Source organism: Marmota marmota, unplaced genomic scaffold, assembly GCF_001458135.2.
Source record: "Marmota marmota marmota unplaced genomic scaffold, marMar, whole genome shotgun sequence".
NCBI classification, from domain to species: domain Eukaryota; kingdom Metazoa; phylum Chordata; class Mammalia; order Rodentia; family Sciuridae; genus Marmota; species Marmota marmota.
The window spans coordinates 6398035-6414873 of NW_025999961.1; the positions used below are offsets into that span (position 1 = coordinate 6398035).

The 16839-nt window shown below is 38.0% G+C and overlaps 1 protein-coding gene across 4 annotated transcripts in view; it reads left to right on the top strand.

Moving 5' to 3' along the window:
* Mtmr12 (myotubularin related protein 12) overlaps nt 1-16839 on the top strand; it is a 77729-nt gene that overhangs the window by 48894 nt on the left and 11996 nt on the right. For all 4 annotated transcript variants that reach the window (XM_015496390.2, XM_015496388.2, XM_048802934.1 and 1 more), the window contains 5 exons: nt 1233-1308; nt 9571-9677; nt 10860-10984; nt 12474-12552; nt 14727-14797. In XM_015496390.2, the coding sequence (XP_015351876.1) occupies nt 1233-1308; nt 9571-9677; nt 10860-10984; nt 12474-12552; nt 14727-14797 (458 nt within the window). The remainder of the gene's footprint in view (nt 1-1232; nt 1309-9570; nt 9678-10859; nt 10985-12473; nt 12553-14726; nt 14798-16839) is intronic.

Here is a 16839-nt window from a genome sequence, read left to right on the forward strand (position 1 = left end):
TTTTTTTTTTTTTTTTTTTTTGATGAGTCTTTTTATAAGAGAAAATTAACTGGTGAACTAGCACTATAAAATATTTAACCTCATTATTTGAATGCAGTAATATCTGAAAAATGCAAATTTTTAGGAGGCCCCCTTCCAGTTTTATAGCATGAGCCACTGAGCAGGGAGCTGAGAACTCCACAGGTTGACTGTCCTGAGAAGAATGAGAAACAGCAGCCTGTTATAAGTTACCATCCAGTCAGTGCTTATCAGAGCTTACTGTACATCAAAACCACCCAGGGGACTGGATATGGTGGTTTACACCTATAGTCCCAGGTACTCAGAAGGCTGAAGGCAGCAAGGACTACAAGTTTGAGGCCAGCTGAAATAGCTCACCTAGATCCTGTCTCAAAAAAGTGCGGGGCGGAGAGTGTTCTAGGGAAGTAGTTCAGTAGTAGCATGCTTGACCAAGTGTGTGTTCAAGGCCCTGGGAGCTGGACACATTGACACACGCCTATAATCCCAGTGAGTTGGGCGGCTGAGGCAGAAGGATCGCAAGTTCAGCTAGCGTCAGCAATTTAGTAAGTCCCTAAGCAACAAAGTGAGACTCTCTCTCAAAATTAAAAATAAAAAGGTCTAGGGATGTGTCTTAGTGGTAAAGTGCTCCTGGGTTCAATTCCCAGAACCATTGTACATATTTATGTATGTAATGTGTGTGTATGTATATATGTGTGTGTGTATATGTACACACATATACACACACATGGATATATATACATTCACATTCATATATATTACAGCAGTGTCTAGTACTCAAATGTTTGTTATTAGAGCACTTGATGTCATCATCATTACAGGTTTTCATATTTAACTAAAAGCAACATAAGTATTTATATTGTTACTATATATATTATATTGTTACTATGAAAGGAAAATTATTCCATTTTTGAAATTCATGTGTGTTTAGATATCATATTTTCCAGTCCCGTCATTTTATGGAAAAGGTAATCAACCTAGAGAGGTGTGTAATTACCCAACATTATGCAGAATTGGATTCAGAGCTAGGATTAGAACTAGTAATTTGGTCACAGTACTTTATACCAAACAGAATGGCAGTTCATCTGAGCTGATTCTTCTTAACAGGGAGATATGGTCAATTTTATAACACTCTGTTTAGCTTTCTTATATTCATTGAAATTGAGCTTTCATATTTTGTAAATCATGTAAAGTCTGATGATATCCCTTTTTTCTAGGTTGCCAGCATACTTTGTTGTCCCTACCCCTCTTCTTGAAGAGGATGTGCAACGCTTTCAGGGTCACAACATACCAGTAAGTGTATCTGAAATCCTGAAGAGACATGGGTTGCTCATTGGCCCATCCTAGTAAAATGATCCTACTTAAAGCTCTTGGCTTTGGTACTCAGGAATTTGTCCTCAAAGAGTGATCCAAAAATACCATAAGAACTCCCTAGAAGAGTCTCTTAAACATGAGGCTCTGTGGGATAGAGTTCTGAAGTTTTCATAAATACACTTGAGTTTTAGAAAAGACATTGAAAAGCTTTAAGAGGATTACAGATTTGTCTGCTTTTGAAAGCAAACCTGGTTTAACACGTAAGTCATTTTGAACCTGAGCTGACCACTCTAAGGGTAGTAAAATTTCAGATTCTTTTTGGTTGGCACAGTATGGGCATGGTGGTGTCTTCTCCTAGAGACAACATTTCTTAGTTTTTACTGAATAGAATGGGATGGGAGCCATATTTAATGGGTCACTGATCAAAGAAGGCAAGACTCTGGCAGTCATCCCCATTTCTAGTTGGTGGTTGGGAGTTGCCAAGCCTGTGGGGAATTTAGTAAGGAATGAGAATTTATAAATAAATGGTATGCTATGTACATGGCTGGTTCACCAAAAGGATCAATTCTGGGTGGAAAGCAAGGTGGCAAAGCAACATTACATGCTCAGAAGCCCATGGAGGCCAGGCAGGTACTGAGCAAGGCCCCTACAATGAACAGTGTCCCCTCTGCTCAGTGCAAGGGTGCAGCTCTTCAGCACCAGCTCGTCTGTACCATGTGGGAAAATGAGCTGAGTGTTGCCAGATGTCTTGATTTTTTAGGGGTAGCCAGAAGATACAATTTCCATGTGCATTTTTCTTATCTCAAAATATATACAACTGATCCAAAAGCTTAAAAAACATGTGTTTGGGCTAAAGTTGAAATACATTCCACCAATTTGCAACCTTTGGGCAATTTGGGCAGCAGTTCCCAAACTTTCTGGTCTCAGAATCTTTATACTCTTAGAAAGTATCAAAGTTTTCTCTAAGAGCTGTTGTTTATATGGGTTGTAACCATTGGTACTTATCATATAAAAATTTAGACTAATTTTTCTTTTTTTCTTTTTAATTTAAGTAGCAGCAATGCATGGTAGCACATGCCTGTAATCCAAGCTACTTAGGAAGCTGAGGCATAAGGACCACAAGTTTGAGGCCAGCCTGGAAAACTTAGACCATCTCAGAATAAAATAAAAAGGATTGGGGATGTAGCTCAGTGGTAGAGTGCCCCTGGGTTCAATTTCTAGTACCACAAAAATAAAATAAAAAGGGGCTGGGGATATATAGGTCAGTGGCAGATGTGCTTATCTGTATCTGTATTTGGAAAATAAAGGAATATTTAATAGCCTTTTTAGAGAATACTTAACAGCCTAATTGAGAATATTATTCTCTGATGGTACACCAAAAAGTTGGCAAGTGAAAATTTCATAAAGGTTATTTGCAATAACTTATCTGAAAACATAATGAACTTTCCATTCTCTGTTAAATTAAAACCTTTGGTCTGTCTTACATTTTGAGTGGATCTTAAAACGTGCATGATTTTGTACTAGTGTATCCTGACCATTTGGAAAATATGGGTTCATAGGTTATAAAGAACTCCTATCTATTGACACATTTTATTATAAATTTTTTTTTAAATCTTATTCATTGATACTGTGGTCTCTTCAGAAGAGTCTTTAAATGTTGGGAATCTGCCCAGCAAAAGTAGCAGGTACTAGTTTTCCAGAATTGTAATTGTTATCATTTACAGTAGATTATCAGTTTTTTCCCACCCATGAAGTAATAAACTCACTTTATTCTTTTTTTTTTTTTTTTGGTACTGGGATTGAACTCAAGGGCACCTGACCACTGAATCACATCACCGGCCCTATTTTGTATTCTATTTAGAGTCAGGGTCTCACTGAGTTACTTAGCAGTCTTGCTTTTACTGAGGCTGACTTTTAAACTTGTAATCCTCCTTTCTCAGCCTCCCAAGCTGCTGGAATTACAGGTGTGCACACCACGCCCGGCCACTTTATTCATTTTTTAAAAATGAATATCTGCCAGATACCAAAGTCAGAACACCCATGATTTGTTTAAAAGAGGTTACGAGTTCAGTTCTCAACTCAGTTATAAAAGAGATTTTTCTTGGGATAAATAATTTAATTTCAATGCTTACTTCCCATTCTTGCACACAGAATATTTAAAATACATGTGGTGGTCAACATTAATAAAAATAATAATTGTTAATCCTTCATTAAGGACAATCTCAAAAGAATCATATTTCTTTCCTGCTAATTTTATCGATGAAGAACACAGTGACAACCACTACAGTTGTGTGGCCCTTCCTTGATTGGTGCTAAGCCACCACTACATTTGTATCATTTCAGTAAGGTATGTAAGTTCATCAATTCCAAATACAAAACACATTGCTACCACTACATTTGCATCATTTGTGCAGATGTCAACACCATGGAAAAGACATTATATTGTTAGGATTATTATGAAAATGGTTGTGGCCTCTCAGACCACCTGAAAGGGTTTTGGGACCTCCCGGTTAGATACTGAAAATCAGAGTCTTAGAGGAATGATTAGCCTCTCTCAGAGTAACCTAGATAAGAAAGTGTTCTATTGGAAGAAACAAAGATGAATTGTCGCCAGGTGCAGTGGCACATTCCTGTAATCCCAGGGGCTGGGGAGGCTGAGGCAGGAGAATTGCAAATTCAAAGCCAGCCTCAGCTATATAGCAAGATTCTAAGCAACTTAATGAGACCCTGTCTCAAAATAGAAAATAAAAAGGGCTGGGGATGTGGCTTAGTGGTTAAGTATCCTTGGATTCAATGTTACAAAAAAAAAAGAATTATCCACATATGTAGATTTACATACACTGTGTTCTAGCCAAGCCTAAGGGTTGAGAAGTAGAATATGTTCTTGTAAGACCTAAGTGAGGAACACCAACTTTTTAATCATTAGTTCTACTTTAATTGTATATTCTGAAAATCATTAGTTGAGTTTGTATGAATAGAAGCAGAAAAATTATATACAAGATGGAATGTACACATCTATCCAGGGGAACACAGAGCTTTCAGTCAGTCTTCCCCGCCTTCTCTCTCTCTCTCTGCCTCCCTCCCTTCTTCTCTCTCTCTTTCCCTCTCCCACTACCCATTGCAGTGCTGAGGATGAAACCCAAGACTTTGTGCTTGCTATACCCCAGCTTGCCTGCCTACCTAACTACCTGCCTGCCTTCCACTGGGTATTGAACCCAGGGATGCTCTACCACGGAGCTCCCTCCTCACCCTCTTGAGTTTCTGGGATTATGTGTGTAAGTTATCATTCCTCCCTTGCTGGCTCTCACTCGCTTACGCGCGCTCTCTCTCTCTCTCTCTCTTTCTCAGACTTTCATTTGACTAGAATAGGAAGATCACCAAAAATGACCTCAGACGAATTAGAAAGCAATGTGTTTTATATTTGGAATTGATGAAATTATGTACCTTAACCTAGAAAAACCAAACCTTTCAAATGTTCCTTTAAAATTATCAGTATTGCAATCTGGGGCCACTTGCTCTTTGTTTTGTTTAAGGCGTAATTTCTCAATTTAGACACTACTGATATTTTAGGCCAGATAATTATTTGTTTCAGGGTTATCATTATAGAATAGTTAACGTCATTGCTGACAACCAAAGTATGTCCAGATATTGCCAAATGTCCCTTGTGGGGCAAACACAGGTTGAAAATTCTGCCTTAAGATGATCTATATTAGTTTTTTCTTGGTTAATTAGCATATGTCTCACCAGATAGAAAATATGACCGTTAGTAGCATGAGGATTCATAAGCATCCTCTTTGTCTTTCCTTCTCATTTCTATTAAGCCTACCGTCTATTTGTACTGTGTTCCTTTGTTCTTGGTTGTTGTTGAGTAGATAACACAGTTAAGCTTATGTTAAAGCAAAGGAAGAGGTTTGCAAAAATATAAAACAATGCTACTTTGTTTTGTTTTGTTTTTTGGTGGACTGGTGTTGGAGATGGAACCTGGGGCCTCACCCATGCTAGGCAAGCACTTTACCATTGAACTACTCACCCCTATCGCTTTTTTTTTTTTTTTTGAGATAGGATTATACTAATTTACCCAGGCAGGGTAACTTGTAGTCCTCCCGCCTCAGCCTTTTGAGTAGCAAAATTATAGGCATAAACTACTACACTCAACAAATGCCACTTCTCTAACTCTGTGTGTGTGTATGTGTGTGTGTGTAATGTTATTTATACCAACATGCAATTGGTTTATTATTGTTTTAAAATGAATTAATATTTTAAAGTCTTTCAGTTTTAATTTCTAGTGTGTTAAATATAAATAGCTATAATCCACACAAATACAAAGTCTTTGGGTTCTAAATAATTTTTAAGACTATTAAAGGAATAAGACCAAAAAGTTTGAAAGCCACTGATCTATAATGTTATATAACATTTCCTCCAGGATTTGGTAAGTAAACACGTACATCAATAGTAGCAGTTAAGCTGGGTGAGGTGGCACATATATGAGGCAGGAGGATTACAGGTTCCAGGCTAGCCTCCACAATTTAGTGAGACCCTGTTTCAAAATAAAAATGACTGTGGATGTAGCTCAGTGGTAAAGTGCCCCTGACCTCAATCCCCAGGACTATCACATCAACAAAAATAATAGCAGCAGTTATATGCAATAGGAGCATCAGAGAATAGCAAGAGTAAAGAGATGATTTGGGCCTAAACTGTGAAGGGCCTATAGTACCATTCATAGGGTTTGTTTTTTTGTTGTGTTAGATACACATGGGGTTGTGGCTCAGTGGTAGAGTGCTTGCCTCGCACATGCAGGGCCCTGGGTTCGATCCTCAGCACTACATAAAAATAAATATTAAAAAAAAAAAGATACATATTACCTAGTATATTCACAATGTTGTGTGATTGTGACATTGATCTAGTTCCAGAACATTTCCGTATCTCCATGCTTTTTTGTTTTGGCTTTGCATCTAGTCTGTTCCTTCCTACCTTCACATATACCTCTAAAGCCATGACCTGCATAATTTGTCTGTTCATTCAAATTCTTGCTACCATTTTAGAGATTTTGGCCTCCTTGACCCTCCTCTAGTCTCCAGCCCTGAGGTTTTTTTTTTTTTTTTTTTATCTTTTTTTAATTTTTGCTCTGAGGCAAAGAATGTTTCTATAGATTATTCAAACCAAATAGCAGACTGTGCTTAATGGGATTCATGAAAACTGTAGGCATCCTTGCCCCTGCTGGTCCTTGTCCTGCTCAGGCCCTGATGTGGTTCCTGTGTCATACTTTCCTGAGTAAACACGTTTTCATTTCGTTTGTAAAATCATTGTTAATTCTTATACTCTCAGCTATAGCCTTTCCCCTACTATAGTGGGACCTGAGACTCCCACAGCTTCCTTATTCTGACCTCCTGTTGTTTCTCTGTGCTCCTGCTTCCTTCGCACCAAATCTGAACCTCTGCCAGCAATATTGGTTGCCTTGTCTGGAGCCTGATTCCATCATCAGCCTTCCCTTTTCCATTATATTTCTAAAGCATGTTCTTTATCTCTCTCTCTTTCTCTCTCTTAAGACATCTTTAAGTCTCTTCTAAGAAAGCCCTTTCTTAACAGTGAAGCTACTACTTTGTTCTTTCCTATACTTCCCAGTATATGTAAACAGTCTATACTTGTTTTTTTTCCTACTCCTTTTTTTCTTTTTCTTTCTTTCTTTCTTTTTTTTTTTTGGTTGGGGTGTTAGTGATCAAATTCAGGGCTGCACACATGCTAAACACACACTCTACTGTTGAGACACACACACACACTACTACTGAGAGAGACACACACGCACTACTACTTAGACATACACACACTCTACTACTGAGAGAGAGAGAGAGAGGGACAGACACACACACACACACACACGTCCACCAGCTGCTATTTCTTCTTACAAGGCGACTTCTTCCTCCACTTGGACACTACCCTCTCAGAAGACATTGAGCTTTGGACAGCCCCACCTCTCTATAACATTGTTGCAGTTTTTGACTAATTATGTCCTGCCTTTTTAAAATTCCAGTCCTGACTTTGGAAATACAGTACTATCTTAGTCCTCTTACTGCACTGTTTTCTAACCTGGGATTATAGGTGTTACTCTAAAGCTCTTTGACTCTACAGAGAGACACCTTAAAATGCACCCCAAAAAACAAGTAACAAGTAATTCTTCCTTTAGAAAATAAATGTTATCAATAAATTGATTCTTGCCTGTTGTTAAGTAATTAGTACTAAGAACTCTGTGGCTCTTTCCCAAGAGAAGCTGTACATATTATAATGATAGGAGAAGACTTTTTGCTAAATTCCTGAGAAGTCTCTCTGACCAGGAATTTCACTCCTTTCTACTTATCTTTCAAATAAAGAATAGGTACCTCTTTGTAGCTCAGATAAGATAAGGTAATTATGATTGGAGGTTATCATTACACATGTCCCAACTAGAAAATGAAATGTGGTTGGATGACACCAAGGGCCTACTGGTTTTGCCCCAGGAAGGGAGGTAAACTTTAATTTCTTAGATCCCATCATCCAGTCATGACTAAGAGTACACTCCTTTATGTCTGAGTGAGTTGTACCAATTAGGGGTCATGACTCCTTGAGCATTAAGAATATCCCCACCTTTCACAGAGGCCCTAGATCTGTGTGGTGGTTTCTGCACATTGCTTAGCATGACATTGGAAAAGGGACTAAGAGAAGAGCAAATGTCCCTTGAATTTGTCATAGTGTTCTAATACTTCCACTGCATGTGAGTCTTAAAGTATGGTTTAGCTCTTGGGAGTTATTGCTCTTTTTGGCAGTTCCTAAAGCAATTCTGTGTTTCTGTGTCCTTGCTCTCCTGGTGGACTTGTCATCTTTTGCACTTTAGCTGGCCATCAGTTATCATGTCCAGCACTCCAGTCCTGCTTTCCTGTCTTATACTCAGAGCCTTCATGTCAGTAGCCTCCTGAGTATCTCCATATGGATGTCCTAATGGCACTAGACATGCAACACACAGTGCCAGTCCCATCATCTTCCCCAGAAACCCCAAACCAGTTCTTCTTTCTGACTTTCCAAGTATAGTACAAAGTGTTTTCTGGATTGTAGTGCTGGTCTTTATCTCTTGGCCCAGGCTGTTGCTAGCATAACCAGTGAATGGTTTATGCGTGCGGGTAGAAGCCAAAATGGTGCCTACTCAGGCAGCCAGTTACAAAAATATTTCTTTCATTGGGTTAACCGTTGATCCAAGGCTGATGACTTGGTCAGCAGAGCAAGGACCAGATGTTAGCCACTCTTAAGCCGTTAGTCAGGCCTGTATGCAGGGCAGAGACTACAGCTGAACCTACTTATTCAACCTGCTTTTTCCTATCTCCCTTCTAGGCTCCACTGGCAGATTACTTTGCTCCAAGATAGTTCTAATCTCCTTTTATGCCTGCAAAATAAGTAATTGAAATCTCTCATAGTATCCAGAAAAAAGGTGGAACCCCTTAGCCTATTATTTGTGGTCATTCATAGAATGTCTATATTCCTTGCCTCCCCTCTATTGTTCTTTGCCATCCCCTTGTCTGCTGTGTTCTACCTTCTATCATATTTTGAGTGTATGGGATCCAAAAGTAGAGCAGTCCCTTAATCACCTTTCTGTCCTCTCACAACCTGGTGCAGTGCCTTCCGTGTGTGAGTCTTTTATTCACTGTGTTGATTAGCCAACTCTCCGTTTTTCTCCTGTGAACTTTCTCTGATGTTGGAAGATCCCTCAATTTGCCATCAAGGTAAAGCATCACCTTTAGTTATACTGCAGCTACTTTTTCCATGTCTTGGGGAAATCCTTTGTCTCCCTGAGCCTCAGTTCCTTGCTGTGCATGGGGATAATAATCCTACCCATCACAGGGACTTACCATGAAAATTCAATGAATTAATTCATGTAAAATGGCTGACATGTAAGCTGCACTCTAGTGATGGCTTCTATCCTAATAATAATGTTGTCGTCATCATTATCTAGGTCACCAGCACTTTAGTGCCACGTCAAAAGATGTATGTTAGACCATAAGCAAGTCTGAATGTAACTACCTATTCTTGTTTTTTAGTTTCATTTTAAGATTAAATCAGTTCTCTTCATTTAATAAATTCTCCCTGACTTAATAAAATTGAATATATCCAGCTATTTCATAAAGATAAATTTCCCTGGCTGAACTTGAATGCTAAGCTTACCTCTTCCCTGTTGGGTTGTGAATGTTCCATCTGGCAAATGTCTTCTGCCCCCTGCAGATATGGTGTTGGTCCTGCCACAATGGAAGTGCCCTTTTGAAAATGTCAGCACCGCCCAAAGAACAGGATGATGGTGTTTTGCAAATCCAGAAGAGTGTCTCGGATGGGTCAGTACTTATTCTTCATCTGTTTTTGTTTTCTAAGAAGCAGGGACTAGTTCTTAGTAGTGTCCATTTCTGTGTACCTACAGGTAGCTTAGTGTTAGAAAAATACAACCTATAGGGGTCATTCTTAATTACTTTAAAAGGAGTCAATATAACATAATCACTAATTAGTCAGTATAACATAATCACTAATCAAAATTTCATGGGGGCTAGGGATGCCACTCAATGGTAGAGCATTTGCCTAGCATGCACAGGGCCCTGGGTTCAATGCCAAGCACTGCAATAAAAATGACAAAAAATAAAGAATGGCAACTATGCTGTTTTTAGAGATGTACACTGAAGTATTTAGGGAGGAAGTGGTATAGTATCTATAATGTTTGGGTTTCGTTTTTGTGTCTGGTTTTTGTTGTTGTTGTTGTTTGCAAACCCAGGCCTTATACATGCTAGGTAAGTGCTCTACCACTGAACCACCACCCTCACTCATTGTCTATAATGTTAATACCTGTCAAATCTAGGTCATGATATATGTCACTATGGTTCTTTTTCTACTTTTCTACATGATTGGAATTTTTCAAAATAAATTTGAAAATATGAAGTGGAGGGGCTGAGGTGTGGCTCAGTGGCAGAGTGCTCGCCTAGCGTGTGTAAGGCCCTGGGTTCGATCCTTAGCACCACATAATAAATAAATAAATAAGCAAATAAATAAATAAAGGTATTTAAAAGAAAATCCAAAGTGGAGGGCTAGGGCTAGGGCTCTGCGGTAGTGCACTTGCCTGGCATGTGTGAGGCAGTGGGTTCGATTCTCAGCACTGCATATAAGTAAATAAATAAAGGTCTACCAACAACTAAAAAAATATTTAAAAAAAAAAAATCCAAAGTGGATAAATTAAAAACAAACAAACACGAAAAAGTGGACTTTGGAGTTAAATTGCCTTGGTCCAAATCATGGCCCCATCTATTTAGAAACTTGATAACCTTGGGCTGGGCAGTTCTACTTTGGGTTCTCCATTCCCACTGTTAACTGGGGAGAGCAGTCCTGCAGCAGTTGCCTCAGAGGTAAGGGTAGGGAGTGGGATATCTGCAGACCTTTTGGAACATATCAGGGCACATAGTAATTGCTTAGGAAATATAATCTCTTTTAATTCATGTAGCTCTTCTAATTTCATGTTACTTTTTCATACCTAGAATTTACAAGATCATCCATAGGCCACCCTATGAAATGGTTAAAACTGAAGATCTATCAAGCAACTTCATATCCTTGCAGGAAATCCAGACGGCATACTCTAAATTTAAACAGCTATTTCTGATAGGTGAGAAGAGTGTTGAACAAAACTTTCTGTCAAATGGGGAAAGACATGCCACATGGATCAGCTGCAAGTTGGTACCTTTCCCCTGGGTTCCTTTTGGTGATACACAGATGCTCCTAGCCTCGAAGGTCACTATCATGTAGTGGAAGAGTCAATAGCCAAGGGGCCAGCTGCCACTGCCATGCTGCATGCAGAACATCTCTCTCCAGGCTTTTCTTCCATGGCCCCCCTGTTGTGGCAGTGATCACACAGGCATTCTTCTCCTCTCTTCTTTCCCAGCATACCAGGTTGCTCAGTGGTGAGCATTTTGGCTTCTCTACTTAAAATTCTGGACTATGCATTACCTATTAATCACTAATGTGCATAAACATTTATAAAGTGAATGATCTTTTTTCCTTAGGGAACTTTTTTCCCAAAGGGGACATATTTTTAATATTTCTTTCCTGATTAGGCATGTACAGTTTCTTAGGATGAAAATTAATTTCAATACAATTAATCAGAAATGTACAGAGTAAAAAATGAAATACCCTTATTCCAGCCTCCCTTGGCAATTTCCCTACTCTCATAGTCTGCTAGTAACAATTAGAACTAGTCTCATTTCTCTCCATTCTTGAATGAGTCTTTACTCTCTGAGGTGTGCTTGCTTAAAGGTAACTTTTCCTAACTTGGACTTTTTAACCTGACAAATGGTTAACTATTTTAGGATTTACTCAGCTGTCATTTATTGAATTTCCATTGTATATACTAACTTTGCTAAGCATTTACCCAAGTCGAATGTAACACAAAAGCTCATACTCTTACAGGGGAAACAGAAGTATATGCCTCTAACTAAAACATGTTGTGATACATGTTATAAAACAGATTGTAAGAAGTAGAGATCTGGAGGCAAGGTCCTATTTGATCCAGGACTGAGATTCTACAGTTTTATTTTAATTACCCAGGATTTCCAGAATATCTTCTCTTTACTGATTTGAGTTTGCAACTTTTAAGTGTATTAAATTTATTTTAAGTGTATTAAAATTCAAGATTTTCTGCTTTATAAGATGTGTAAGGGGGAATCCTACAGTGGTGTGCAAGGTACATGAACTTGTATTTAAATTTCTTAGAAAAGTCAAGTCTCACCTTAGATGTCCATGGCAATATAGATCTGGTTGCATTTTCCACTTCTAGGAATAGCAGCCTCCATGTCACTTGTTTCTGCCTAAAGCATGTCAGTCTCTCAGTTGAATTATAGGGTAGACCATGGCTTTGAGTATGTGGTAGAGGCTTTTCTTATTTCAGCAAGGAAGACCTCTTCTTGACAACCACACCCTTCTTGAGGCCTACATTTCATAAACTGTTTCAGCTGAAGTTCGGAAATGTTCTTTACTTAAAATAGAGTCTCGTGCCTGGATTTTGCAGGTTGAGTCTAGGACCAATGATCTGAACAGCACAGTGGAATAACAGGTGTTTTGTGGCAAGTGTAACATCTTTATGCTTTTCCTTTTTTCAGATAACAGTACTGAATTTTGGGACACAGACATAAAATGGTTTTCACTTTTGGAAAATAGCAGCTGGCTTGACATAATCAGGTATTCCAAACCATTGTTTTGCTCATGAATTTCAGTTGTCTAATTCAGAGTAGTAGAGCTAATTGACAAATAATTTAACTCTTTGGTATTTCACAATTAAATATTCTTAGACCATATGTTCTATTCAGGGCTTGGCTGGATTTTACATTTTATATTTATTATTTCTGTGCACATTTGACAGAACTTACCTGCTTACAAAGAAATAGACTCTATAGAAAGACTACAATAAAGGGTGTGATAATGCAAAATTATAATTGAGACTACAGTGCTGCCCTCCAGGAGGAAACTGGGGAATGAAAATAGGAAGGATACTGACTTCACTAAATACTTTTTTGAATTTTGTGTCATATGTATATGACCCACTTACATTTTTTTTTAAACCATGGTTAATGTCATTTAGTCATTTTTGGTTTTGGAATTAGGTTAAGAGTCCCAGAGGATGGTTATGTTGCCTTTCCTAATTCATATATTAAATGGCTCCTAAGCTAGAAGTTAGGGACAAATCAAAGCTGCAAGCTGTGGCTATAGTCCTAAAGGGAATAACAGATAGAAAGAGATAAATCTTTCTGGGACTGGGGTTATGGCTCAGCTCAGCGAGAGAGTGCTTGCCTTGCATGTGCAAGGCCCTGGGTTTGATTCTCAGTACCACATAAAAATAAATTTAAAAAAAAAAAGTTATTGTGTACAACTACAAAAAAAAATCTTTCTGAGTAGATTGGATCTTTTCAGACACTCTCATACATTCACCTTGAATAAAGCAATATGGATCATATTCTCCAGGAATTGATGTTTGTGGGTTTTACTAGGACTCATCAGAAGACTCAGATGTAAGTTTTCAGTAAGAATCTATAGTTTAGAAATTGCCTAGGAGCACTTTTATGTTAGTTTGGGTTTCCCTTCTGAAAAAATTTTCCATTTCTTTATTAAATATTTCTGAATTAAATATTCTTTATTAACTATTCTGAATTAAATATTTAAGTATTTAATTGATAAAGATTGTATGTATCAAAATACTCAGTGTTTTTTTAAAAGACGCACTGTGTGATGATTTGGCATATATTGTGTGATGATTACCATAATCAAATGAACACATCCATCACCAATCATGCTGTACTTTAGGTCCCCCAGGTTTGTTTATCTTATAACTAAAAGTCTGATTCCTTTGACTTCTCTCCACTTTTTCCACTCACATCCCTTTGGAGTTACCATTCTACTGTGTGTAAGAGTTCAGCTTTTTTTTTTTTAATCTATTTATTTTATTCATTTTAGTTGTTGATGGACCTTTAGTTTTTATTTATATGTGGTGTTGAGAATTGAACCCATTGCCCCACACATTCGAGGCAAGCTCTCTACCACTGAGCCACAACCCCAGCCCGAGTTCAGCATTTTTACATTTCATGTACAACCAAGGTCATGCTGTGTGGTTTTTATGTGCCTGGCTTATTTCATTTAACATATTTCCTCGAGGTTCATCCGTGGTATGACAATGGTGGAATTTCCCTTTTTAAAAGTACTGAATAATATTCCATTACACACACACACACACACACACACACATTGTACTTATCCATTCATTTGTTAGTGAACTCTTAGGTTGTTTACATATCTTGATTATTGTGAATAATGCAGCAGTGAACATGGGAGCACAGATACCTGAGAAACTGGTCTAATCCCTTTGGATATACACCCAGACTCAGTTTCTAATAGGCAGATAAACATCTCTCAGTATCTGAATAGTGTAAATGTTAAGTTTTTTTTTTTATTTTTATTTTCATGAATAAAGAAAAAACTGTGGCTCAAGTGGTAGTGTGCTCACCTGGCATGCGTGAGGCACTGGGTTCTATCCTCAGCACCACATAAAATAGAATAAAGATATTGTGTCCATCTAAAACTAAAATATATATATATATATATATATATATTTTTTTTTTTTTTTTAAAAAGAAGAAAGGAAAAACTGAAGAGGGCTGGGGTTGTGGCTCAGTGGTAGAGTGCTTGCCTAGCATGTGTGAGGCGCTGGGTTCTATCCTCAGCACCACGTAAAAATACATAAATAAAATAAAGGTATGTGTTAAAAAAGAAAAACTGAAGAACAATTCATGCTGTCTCTAAACTTATTGTTCATGGTACCAAACTCAAGACCTAATGCTCATTTCTTGTCTCTTTCCTATTCAGACGTTGCCTGAAAAAAGCAATAGAGATTATAGAATGTCTGGAAGCACAAAACATGAACGTTCTTCTTTTAGGTAACATATTTAAAGCACAAAAATTATTTTCCATTTTATCTCACTTGTGATTCAATTTTTTGTGTATGTAACTTAACAGGATTGTAATTGTCTTATGAGAGAGTAAGCTACTGTAGAAATCCTCCCAGTGTCTTTCTCCTGAACCTTGGAATCCTTTGCCTCAGATTTCAGAGTTAGAGTTTAAAATAAAATTCTTTCACTTGGAACTTGGCAGATCTATTCACAACCCAAGAAGAAATTATTTGCTATCTTTACCAAAGCTCACATTTCTTAATGTTTTGGATTTGGTTTTTTATTAACTAGGTTGAAGTCATAGTCTTTTGGTAATCCCTTTCACATAGACTCATAGATGATTTAATTATTATTTTTGTATCTGTTTGACACTTTTTTTTTAATTTTATTTTTTAGTTGTGGTTGGACACAACACCTTTATTTCACCTTTTTATTTTTTTAATGTGTTGCTGAGAATCGAACCCAGGGTCTCGCACGTGTGAGGCAAGCGCTCTACCGCTGAGCCACAACCCCAGTCCCCCGTTTGACACAGTCCCCTGTTTGACACTTTCCATAGAAAGTTGGTGAGCTGTGATTTCCCTTTTCTCAGTGGATTTAATTTGGCAAACATGAGGGCAGTGACATAAACATTCAGAATGTGTAAAAGCAAGTATAAACCAATTTGTAACAAGGATGATTGTTGTAGCCAAGCACAGTGGTACATACCTGTAATCCCAGCAACACAGGAGCCTGAAGCAAGAAAATTGCAAGTTTGAGACGAGCTTGAGTAACTTATTGAGATCCTGTTTCAAACTAAAAGACCTTTTTAAAATTTTATTTTAGGAGACAATGTCTTTGTATGTTGTTCAGGCTGGCCTCAAACTCCTGAGCTCATTGATCCTCTAGCTGCAGCCTCCAGAGAGGCTGGGACTACACAACTGTGTCCAGCTTGTTTGTTTTTTTTTTTTAAATATATGTATTGTTTTTTTAGTTGTAGATGGACACAATACCTTTATTTGATTGATTTATTTTTGTCGTGCTGAGGATCGAACCCAGTGCTAGACAAGTGCTATATCACTGAGCTACAACCCCAGCCCCCAGCTTGGTTTTTATAATATTTTGTTTCTTCTAGTCCTATACTACATATGAATTTTTTTTCTCATGCTTTTATAAATCCAAGCTTTTATCATTTTTTCTGATGCTTTCCTTGACTGTTGGGACTTAGTTTCTAAGAGCAATCTAGAAAATGTATCTTCTGGTGGCTTCTGGAACAGCTGATACTAGCTTACTAACTTGGAGTTGAGCATCTACAATGTGCAGATTCTGTGCTTCTACCTTAGTATTTATAAGGACCTGAAAAAGAGCATTATTTGAGTACCAAATAACTGGTGAAAGGAGGAAGATTGGAAGTCTGAGAAATGTAGGACTCAAGGCCAGACTGCAATAATCAGAGTCCCATGAAATGAAATCTGAATCTTTAGCTAATGGAAATGAGATGTCCTCCACTCCTTGATGGACTTCTGAGTTGTCTCCTCTGAAGTCTCATTGTCTAGTTCCTCTTCCCATCTCTCAGAAGGATATAATTATCTTTCAAATGCAAGAAGAAAGATTCCCTTAAAAATGAAACCTGTAGGGTTGGTGACGTAGCTCAGTGATAGCATGCTTGCCTGGCATGTATAAGGTCCTGCTTTCAACCCCCAGCACTGTTAAAGAAAAATGAAACTTGTTTTAAATTAAAACACCACTAGAAGATAAGCACAAAAATCTGTTTTCATTGAAGTCATGTCTTCCTGTAGTTTAGATTTGTTTCCTAGAAGAGACCAGTGTAAGCCGAGACCTGTGGTACTTCATGATTATGGGGGTCAGGATGAAAAAGTGCTAAGAGTAGGAGTAACTTCCTAGTTGAAGTTCATCCTTAGTTAAGTCGGGCACAGTGCTATATACATCTGCAATCCCAGACTAAGGCAAGAGGATCGCAAGTGTCAGGCAAAGCTCTAACTTAGAAAGACCCTGTCTCAAAATTAAAAAAAAAAAAAACGGGGTGGGGGGGG